At 68.0% G+C, this 9,540-nt stretch overlaps 2 protein-coding genes across 2 annotated transcripts in view; both read right to left on the reverse strand.

Moving 5' to 3' along the window:
* Positions 1-43: 43 nt before the first annotated feature.
* On the reverse strand, positions 44-4,245 carry CHLNCDRAFT_139551 (hypothetical protein; the record flags this gene model as incomplete). The annotated part of the gene is made up of 13 exons (XM_005844049.1): positions 44-99; positions 248-354; positions 548-702; positions 904-1,134; positions 1,288-1,364; positions 1,508-1,600; positions 1,792-2,110; positions 2,286-2,548; positions 2,726-2,816; positions 2,988-3,110; positions 3,304-3,703; positions 3,882-3,972; positions 4,056-4,245. The coding sequence occupies 13 exons, from the start codon at positions 4,243-4,245 to the stop codon at positions 44-46; spliced, it is 2,196 nt and encodes a 731-aa protein (XP_005844111.1).
* Positions 4,246-4,647: 402 nt separating this feature from the next.
* The window catches only part of CHLNCDRAFT_59070 (expressed protein), a gene marked incomplete at its 5' end in the record, with an annotated part of 5,488 nt that continues 595 nt past the window's right edge, over positions 4,648-9,540 (reverse strand). The window contains 15 exons of the mRNA XM_005844050.1: positions 4,648-5,020; positions 5,138-5,191; positions 5,297-5,414; positions 5,551-5,758; positions 5,870-6,147; positions 6,272-6,512; positions 6,629-6,737; positions 6,905-6,959; positions 7,157-7,231; positions 7,461-7,556; positions 7,655-7,756; positions 7,872-8,018; positions 8,791-8,876; positions 9,048-9,192; positions 9,387-9,437. Coding sequence (XP_005844112.1) covers positions 4,920-5,020; positions 5,138-5,191; positions 5,297-5,414; positions 5,551-5,758; positions 5,870-6,147; positions 6,272-6,512; positions 6,629-6,737; positions 6,905-6,959; positions 7,157-7,231; positions 7,461-7,556; positions 7,655-7,756; positions 7,872-8,018; positions 8,791-8,876; positions 9,048-9,192; positions 9,387-9,437 — 1,866 coding nt within the window. The 3' untranslated portion in view covers positions 4,648-4,919. The remainder of the gene's footprint in view (positions 5,021-5,137; positions 5,192-5,296; positions 5,415-5,550; positions 5,759-5,869; positions 6,148-6,271; positions 6,513-6,628; positions 6,738-6,904; positions 6,960-7,156; positions 7,232-7,460; positions 7,557-7,654; positions 7,757-7,871; positions 8,019-8,790; positions 8,877-9,047; positions 9,193-9,386; positions 9,438-9,540) is intronic.

The raw sequence follows: 9,540 nt of genomic DNA on the forward strand, positions 1-9,540 counted from the left end.
CCACCACGTCGTCAATGGTGATGGCGGTCTCGGCTGCAGGGGGTTAAGGGGGCGTGAGGCAGGGTTGTGGTGTGGTGTGGTGTGGCGCCACGACTGGTGCTGTGGTGTGGCGGGGGGTGATGGGTTGCGGGTGGTGGTGTGGGGCAGGCCAAGCGGTCCAGTGCGGGGAAGTGGGCAGCATGGCAGGCGAGAGGAGGGCGAGGGCAGGCGGGCGGGTAGGCGCCCACCCAGCCACACACCCGCCCACCTATGTTGGTTGCCAGCACAATCTTGCGCACGCCGGCGGGCGGCCGCACAAACACGCGGCGCTGCTCCGCGGGGGCCACCATGGAGTGCAGCGGCAGCAGCTGGTACCTGCGGCGGGCAGGCGGGGTGGAAAGAAGGGGGGGAGGGGCGGGTGAGGTGGGTTGCGGGGTGTGGTGAGGCGGCACATGTGGCGTGAGGGCGAGGAGACCTAGTGCTGCCCTGCTGATGCTGAGCCCCAGCTGCCGAGCCCCTGCATCAGAAAGGGTCCACATGTGCGCAGGCCCGCCCCCAGGCGCCCCACCTGCTGCTCCCAAAGGCGGGGCTGCTCTCCAGCTTCTCCTTGAGCCGCATGATCTCGTCCCAGCCGGGCAGGAACACAAGCACCGCGCCCAGCACCTGCGGCCCCGCCGCCGCGGCAGCAGCCGCCTCTGCATCCGTCTTCTTGAACACGCCCTCCTGCGGCGGCGGTGGCGGCACGAGGCGTCGGCGTCGGCGCTTGCACAGATCCGTGAGCAGCCCACGCCGCCATCATACAACCAACGAACACCTCACAAAAACCAAGGCTCCCATACCACACGCCATCAGACTGCTCCCCACACCGCACACCATCCAACACCTCCCCACACCACCCACCCACACACCCACACCCACACCCACCTGGCAGGCGTACATGAGAAGGAGGTGGATGAGGTCCACATCCACCTCATCCGCATTGGTCTGCGCCTGGTAGTGGCTCAGCGCCAGCGCCGCGTTGGCCAGCTCCTCGGCGGCTGCCGCCCCCTCCCCAAACTCATCCAGCACCTCCACCACCGCGCCGTGCCCGTACAGCGCAGCCAGGTCGCGCGCCGTCTGGGCACCGGCGCCGGGCAGCGCCACCGAGGGGTCGGCCTGCGGAAGGGAGGGGCGGGGGGGTGAGGGGTGGCAGCGCGAGGTCCCGGGCTGCGGTGTGCGGCACCCGCAAGCGCCGGCACTGCAAGGAGGAGCGCCTGCGCCAGGCCCAGCACACACCAGCACGCCACCGCCGCCACCCGCCCCACGCACCCCGTTTGACAGCAGGGCAGACACGACGTCGGCGCGGCCGTGCACCGCGGCCGCCATGAGCGCGGTGGCGCCCTTGGCTGCACGGTAGGCACACGGCAGGTTGTAAACATTCAGCGGGCATCGGTGGGAGGCGGGCGCTGACCTGTCAAGCAGGTGGCGGGCCAGCCAGCCAGCCAGCCAGCCACACAGCCCCAGCCACCCAGCCACCCAGCGCACCCACCCGTGTGCTTCACATTGACGCCGGGCGCCCCCTGCGACATGTCGTCCGCGCCAGCCGCCCCTGTCACCTCCAGCAGAGCCTCAAACGCCTCGTCTGCGGGGGCGGCAGCGCAGGCGCGAGCGGTGGGCACAACAGCCGCGCCAACAGCCGGCCCCTGGGCTTGCTCCCACAGCCAGCAGCAGCAGGCCGCCACACAAGCCGCACGCCATGCACGAGCGCCCGGCGGCAGCAGCGCGGGAGCTGCGCGGGCCCCCGGCGAGCCCGGCACCCGCCCGCCGGCCCACCTGTGCCTGTCGTGAAGGCCGCCTCGATCGCCTCCTCGATCCGCCGCCGCTCCTTGGCGGGCAGGCTGGCCGGCGGCGGCGCGGTGGCGCGGCTGGCGCCGGTGCCGCCCGTCAGGCCGCCCACCTGCCGTACCGCCGCCTCCTGGTATCCCGTCAGCGCCAGGATACTCTCCAGATAAAAGTCCTCCACTGGGTGTGTGAACCCAGGCACGCGCACCACCGGGCACCCCCCAAAGTAGCCAGAGAACAGGTCGATGTGCAGGGTGGCGGACATGAGCACCACGCGCAGGTGGGGGTGCGCGGGCAGCAGGTCGCGCACCTGCGGGCGGCGGCGGCGGGGGGCGGCGGGCAGGCAAGCAGGCTGCTGGGGCGACGGCAGCCACCCAATCGCACGCCCCCGCGAAACGCACACGCACGGCAGCGCACGCACGCGCACGCACAGCAACACACACACGCACACATGCCAACCCTACACATGCCAGCCGCCCACCCACCAGGATGAGCAGGAAGTCGGCGAAGCGGTCCCGCTCGTGGATCTCGTCCACCACCAGGTGAGTGACGGAGGCCAGGGGGTCCCGCGCGGGACCGCCGCCGCCGCCGCCGCCGCCACGCGCGCCCGCGGTCAGCATGCGCAGCAGGACGCCGTTGGTGCAGAACATGAGGGAGGAGGCGGGGCCGCCGCGCGACTCCAGGCGGATGGTGTAGCCCACGTTGTCGCCCACGCCCTCGCCGCGCTCCGCCGCCACGCGCTCAGCCACTGCAGGCGGGCGGGCGGGTGCGGGGCGGGGCGGGGTTGGGGCGGCGAGGAGGGTTCGGGCAGCGCAGGGAGGCAGGCAGGGTGGGTGGGAAGGGGGCTGGAGGGGAATGGTGGGGTGGGGTGGCGTGCAGGCAGGCAGGCAGGCAGGCCCCACGCCCCTCCCTCACCGCCCCGCACCCGATACGGCTGAGATGCGGCGGGGCTGGGTGCACACCACGCGGCAGCCCTTGCCGCGGTACCACGCATCCTCCAGGATGTACTGTGGTACCTGCAGTGGTGCAACACACCGTACCAGTACCAGTGGCACACAGGGTACCCAGCAGGGGTCGGTTCCGGCCCTTGCGGCATGAGGCATGCCGTGCTTAGGTGGCACACCTGTGCACCTCAAGCCCTCGGCTCGCCCTAGCCCCTCGGCTCACCCCCACCCCCCGCCGCCCACCTGCGTGGTCTTGCCGCACCCCGTCTCCCCCGCAATCAGCACCACCTGGCTGCTGTCCAGCGCCGACACAATCTGTTCGCGGAAGGAGGCGATGGGTAGCGCCTCACGCCCCGCGATCAGGCTCTGCAGGGCGGCAGCAGGGGCGGCGGCATGGGCGAAGCAGGCGAGGACAGGGAAGCTGGGGAGGAGGCGAGGGCAGCAGGACGGGGTGCTGGCTGCGGCACGGCAGCAGGCAGGGCCCGGGGCCCGCGCCGGCGCGCGCCTGCATCTGCGGCTGCTGGATGCGCTGCTCCCACAGCCCCCGCCGCCGCTCCACCTCCGCCTCACTAAACGCCGCGGCGTGCTGCTTGGCGCCGCCGCCGCCGCGCCCCTTCTTGCGCCCGCCTGCCTCCGCCTGCTGCTGCTGCTGCTGGCCGTCGGCGCCTGCCTGAGCACCAGCTGCCGCTGCTTCTACTGCGTCGCCCTCTGCCGCCGCCTCCTCCTCCGCCTCATCCTCGCTGCTGCTGCCGGCCTCCCCTGTGCCGTACGAATCCTGCAGATCCACGTCCCGCCCCTGCCCCGCAATGCCGGCCAGCTCCGCCTGCGAGGGCGGGTGCGCGTGGAAGTAGGCTTCCAGGGCCGCAAGCGACTGCGGCCCCAGCGGCAGCTCAAACGCCGGGTCGCCGCCGCGCCGCTGCTGCCGCTTGTACACGCACACGCAGCGCGACTCGTTCTTGCTGCATGAATGGCAGGGGGCAGGGGGGAGCTCAGTGAGGAAAGAACTGGGCTGGGCTCAGGCAATGGGTGAATGAACTGCTGCCTTGCGGGGGACGTGCAGGCAGCAGCGGCAGGTGAGGCGCAGGGACAGTGGTGCCCCCTGCTCTGCCCACCACCCGGCCGCCCCGCTGCTCTCACCCGTGCGATTTGCTGGTGAAGCCGTACTTCTTGCATTCGGCGTGCACCACCGCACGATCGTGGTTGGACAGGCCTGGCGGGAAGGCATACTCTGCGGAGCAAGCAGCAGGCCAAGCGGCGGCTGAGTGGGCGGCGGCGGCTAGCTGCCGCTGTGCCAGGCAGGGCAACAGGCACCGGTGCCGGCCTGCTGGCGCCCTGAGGCGCTCCCTGGCAACTCGCCTGTGGCGTCCGAGCGCTGGAACAGCTCCAGCTGCTCGGTAATAGACAGCCGGGTGTTCTCTGCAACTGGGCGCAGGCCTGGGCGCAGCCTGCCGCGGCCCCTGCCACCTCCCCTGCCATCCCCAGGTCCGCCTCTGCCAGACATCGCGCCTCAGACGCTTTGGCTACGGTGATGGGCACACGGAAGTGTGCTGGCTGCAGCTTTTAGCAACACAAATTGACCACTGAGCCCTCTGGATATTGGTAGCATGTGTCCGGGCGATGGGGGAAGAGATGTACTGCCAGGCGGGCGCACCGCCGCTGCCGCCGCCATGGACGCAGGCGGTGGCAAGCCCCTCCAGATGACAGGGAGAAGTTCTACTTCACTGCTCCAGAGTGAAAGCCTAGCTGATTAAACCTTCTGCACAGTTCTCCCTCCAGAACTGGGTTTAGAGGCCTGGATTCCATAGTGCAGTATGCTCAGAGCCATGCATGGGGCCCCTGCCGTGCGGACAGCCCCAGGAGGCGTGCCGAAACGCAAGGCCCTCCCGCTGCGAGCACGCCCGCCTCTCTCCAAGTGTTTACATATCTTCCCGCTCTCAAGGTGCCAAAACCAGGCATGGTCAACAGACAGAAGCGCCATGTGTGTATGCTTCAACCACATCTTATTAGGTGTTGCATCAAGCGCAGCTGCTCCAACCTGCGTATGTATCAGCGCTGCCTGCCTCATTCATTTCCCCGCCACACTTCCATTTCCTGTGCCACGTGCAAACGTGGGTGACCAGAGAGTTGCCGAAGCGCTGTGGCTGCCCGCCTGCCACCCAGGCAGGCGGATGTGCCTCACACCAGGCGCTGCAGGCGCAGCTCCCGGAACCCGCCCTCCTCCGCCAGCACCCGCTCGCCCATCTCGTTCACGTCCTCAGCAAAGGCGGAGCGGTACACTGCAGCAGTACAGCGGCGGCAGCGGTGGGTGCTGAAGATGACACACACACAATTGGTGGCACAGGGGCAGGCGGCCCAATGACGCTCCATCCGGCCGCATGCACATTCACACCCACCGTGGATCTCTGTGATTTTGGAGCGGTCGTGGTTAAACTTGAACATGTTGGTGCCTGCGGCCAGGAAGGACCATGTATGGGCACCGTCGCCAGCTCAGCATTAACCCCCAACACAACCACCCCGCAGAGCATCTGCCGGAAGCCAGCCAGCAGCCGCACCTTCAAAGCTGGATGCGTGGTGCGTGGGCTTGTGGTTGTGGTACTGCCCCAGGTTGGTGGCGGCTCCGCTGTAGGTAACCATGATGGCGTTTGTGTCCACCGTGGCGTACTGGTCCACCTGCGGGGTGCGCGGCAGGGGGCAGGGGCAGGGCCAGGTGCAGGAGCAGAAGAGGGTGGGGGTGTGGAGCACAACACACAACGCGCCGCTTCCCCGTGCATGCAGCCCCGTGACGGCAGCCGGCAGCCCCACCCACCTCCACCCAGAAGTCTGGGAAGGCGGTCTGCAGGTCTGCCAGGTAGTGCTTCATGCCGTCCACGCCCACCGTGGGGTGGGTGGGGTCCCACACCACATCCTTGTGCACCACCTCGTCGTCAAAGATGCGGTCGGCCAGCTCCGCCCGCTTGTTGGTCAGGTACTCGATGAGGTACGTGTGTGCCAGCTCCACCATCTGCTTCACGCGCCTGCACACGCGGCGGCGGCAGCAGCGGAGCAAGGGTGGCAGGCCGGCGGCAGCGGCGGCGGCAGCATGCGGGCGGCCAGGCGCGCGGCGGCTGGACAGCGGTGCAGCGCACCAGTCTTGGATCGCGGAGGCCTCCTTGGTGTTGTGCGGGTCGAACCGAAAGGCCACAACCCGCAGGGCCGCCGATCGTGACGCCGATCGTGTTGCGGCGCTGCGGAAGACCACTCGTGGCGTGAAGCTAGAGGATCCCCTGAGGGAGGCGTGGCAAGCTTGCTGCACCCTGCAAGGCCCGGCAGTGACGGAACTGCAAAGGGTTCCGGCGCTCGTCATCGGGCTGCGGCTGCGTGTCGTTCTCTGTGGATATGAGGTCCAAGGGGTGTCAGGTTTCCCCTTCAAGGGGCGAGGGTGGGTGGGGTTGAGGGTGATGGCGGCCAGGTGGCGGCCAGATGGGCGGAGGCGTCATCCATCCTCCTATCCTAGACAGCATGCCTGAGCAATTGCTTGATTTACATACGGCATTTAATGACGGCCACTCTATGCAGCTCATGACAAGGTGCGGTGCAAGAGGAATGTGCTCAAGGGGATAGTGCAGCAACAACGGTCTGGATTGCAAATATGCAAGCATGGTTGGTTGCGGCGGTAATGACATCAGTAATAATACTGGGCCCTGAAAGGGGCGGTGCACATCAACAAGGGGGCAGGGGGCAGTGCCTACTGGCCACACGTCGAAAAACGTGGCCCGCTCAGAAAACTCGCTGCGGGCGGTGGCGGCAACCCACAGCCGCGTGAACTCAATGCGAATCCCTGAAATCAAAAAACACAGCGGGGTGTGGTGCAGCGCTGGCCGCCGCTGTCCTCGCCGTTGCCTCACGGCATCTGGCCCCGCTGCACAGCCTGCGCCTCGCCCACACGGGCCGCCGCCTGCGCCAGCTTCTTGCGCTCCTCGTGGCCCTGAGCGCCCAGCCAGTTCGAGCGGTACACTGCAGGGGAGGTGGCGGCACAGGTGTGGCGGGGCTGGGCACTGCCGCCAAGCAAGCCGTCACAAAGGGCCTTGCCCCTGCGCTGCCTCTCCAACCAAACCGCTCCCTGCCCCCTGCTGGCATTGCTTCTGCCCACCCGTGCACGGCGGCAGCCCAGCTGGCCTCACCCTGCACCTCCCGGATCTTGGAGGCGTCAGAGTTGAACAGGAAGACGTCCACGCCCTGCAGGCAGGCAGCGGCGGCGGGGGCAACGGCGCTCAGAGAGCGGCGGCTTCTCTGCTGCCCACGCAGCGCACGCTGGCGTGCAGGCAGTGCCACAGAGGGACCAGCGCACTGGCTGCCTGCCGTGGCTGACTGACTGACTGAGGTTGCAGAGAACCGGGCCCGTTTGGGCTGGGGGCACACCAGCCGTGCCTCACCACAAACTTGGGGGTCTTGGCAGAGACCTGGCCCTCAAAGGACACAAACATGCTGCGGTTGTCCACGATGCCAAACTGCAGGCGGGGGAGGGGAAGGGCGGGGGGCGACAGTCTCGTGTCGAGCCGCGACGTGTGCGCACCGAGGCAGCGCCGACTGCCGACCTCCCGCCACCACCCCTTCTGCCGCTGCTCAGTGTGCCGCGCCACAGGCACGAGCAGTTGAGTGCACGAACCTCTTCGCCTGTCCCCAGCCACACATGCAGACAAGCTGCACAACACACCACGCAACACACCACGCCCGCACCTGGGTCGGCTTGACGTAGTAGTCGGGATAGGTCTTGTGCAGCTCTGTGAGGTACGAGGTGTATTCCTTGAGGCCCACACGCCCAATGTTGCGCACCTGCAGTGGGCAGGGGGCAATGTGAGTGGCTGGGGAATGGTGCCCAAGGCTGCTCGCTGGGAAGACGGGCAAGGCCTGGGCGGCGGCAGGGGGCGCACCATGTCCTTGTGGCTGATGCTCTGCTCCAGGATCTCGGTCAGCACGCCCAGGTCGCCTTGCGTCAGCAGCGTGTCGAAGTAGGTGTGCACCAGGTTGACCATCTGCTTGGGTAGGCAGGGGGCGGCGCAGAGGGCTGGCGCCGTGGGCGGCGGCGGCGGGCGTGTAGCGGCGGCACACCCTTGGCGCCGGCAGGCTCCGACACCCCGCCCGCCTCACCTTGATGACGTGCTGCTGCTGGGGGGCGCCGATGAAGGGCGAGCTCGAGGTGGCAGCGCCGTTGGTCTGGGCTGCCACCGCCACGGCGCAGCGAGTCCCCCGAGGCTGCTGTGGCCGCACCGCCGCTGCAACATGCCGTCTCTGCTTCTGCACCGAAAGGTGGAGTGGCTGGCGGAGGCACAGGGCCGCCTGCGCTACACAGCTCGCCGACTTCGACATGATCTGGAGTCGAGGAGCTCCACAAGCACTGCAAGGGGACTGGAGAGGAGTGAGGTACTCGCAAACACGTGCCGGGGGCTATCCATGGTGCCAGCAGGGCAGCATGGTAGTGCGTGTGTGGACTGTGGGCCTCAGATTGGCGATGTGGACCTTAGGAATCAATGTGGGAACTCATAGGACAATCGAGCGGGTCTCAGGCGGCCGATCGGGCAAGTGGTAGGCTCCCCTCCACCCCCGCCCCGCCCGCTGCTGTCGCCGCCCCACTGCCAGTCGCCCCACTGGCTCGTGATCAATTTACACACAAGCTCCAGGCGCTAAATTGATGTCAAGCCAGCCAGCTGTGTGACGAGATCAGACGGCGAGCGTCACAGGCGCTACTAGGCGGAGGTGCTAAGTGCGGGCAATGGGGGTAGGGGCAACCGATGAAATGCAAGGGGGGGCATGTACTCTCAACCAAGGTCTTCAAAGTGCGCAAGCTCTAGGTCCATTCACAGCGGCACTGGTGTCTGTATCAAAATCGGCGGCTGCCTGCAGAGGCAGCCTGCCAGGCCAAAACTCGGTACTGGTTTGCCACGCCTGGTGCCAGCCCGCCGTCCTGTCAGGTTGGGAGGATGGGGCTGTGCCCAGCACACGCGTCATCAAAACTGCACAACTGCAGCATCGAATTCGCTCCACGCACGCAGCCGGCGCGTCAGGTGACCATCCGCGGCGGCTCGCCCTGCTGGCGCTGGCTCTGCTTCTTGCGCTCCTCGTGGCCCTGGGCGCCCAGCCAGTTCGAGCGGTACACTGCAGGTGGGATGGCAGGGGGAGCAGGCGGCGCCCTCAGGGTGCGATTCCGGTACAGCCACCCTGGCAGTCACATAATCTGGAGCCCCCTAGCCAGCTCGCAAGAGGACCTGCAAGGCAGCCAGCTCAGCAAGGCAACCGAGCGCCGGCGCTCCTCCCGGGGGAGCCCACCCTCTATCTCCGTGATCTTGGTGGCACTGTCGTTGAAGTAGAAGAGGTCCACGCCCTTGAACAGCGGCGTGTGGCCCGTGGCCCTGCCCTCAAACGCCACAAACAGCGTGCGGTTGTCCACCACGCCAAACTGGGTGGGGCGCACCTGCAACAGGCGATGGGGCGCAGCGGCGAGTGTTAAGCGCGGGGCACGCATGCGCAGGGCCGCGATCTGCTGCGCCTCGCCGCTGCAGCAGGCGGGGCGACGTGCCGTGCACTGTTCCCCTCCAGTCTGTTGCCGCAGCGCTGCCAGCGGCTGCATGGCATGCTGGCGTCCCTCCTGCAGGCCCGCCTGCCCACCCAGATTGCGGGGTACGCCCTCTTCAGGTCCTTGATGTACTCCTTGTACTCCTGCAGGCGAGGTGGGGGGCGGGGGGGCTGGTGTGCGGGGTGGTGGTGCTGGTGGGGTGGCGGCGGCGGGGGCGGCGTGGGGCGGGGGGGGAAAGCAGGTTGA

This window comes from Chlorella variabilis (assembly GCF_000147415.1).
Source record: "Chlorella variabilis unplaced genomic scaffold CHLNCscaffold_25, whole genome shotgun sequence".
Taxonomy (NCBI): Eukaryota; Viridiplantae; Chlorophyta; class Trebouxiophyceae; order Chlorellales; family Chlorellaceae; genus Chlorella; species Chlorella variabilis.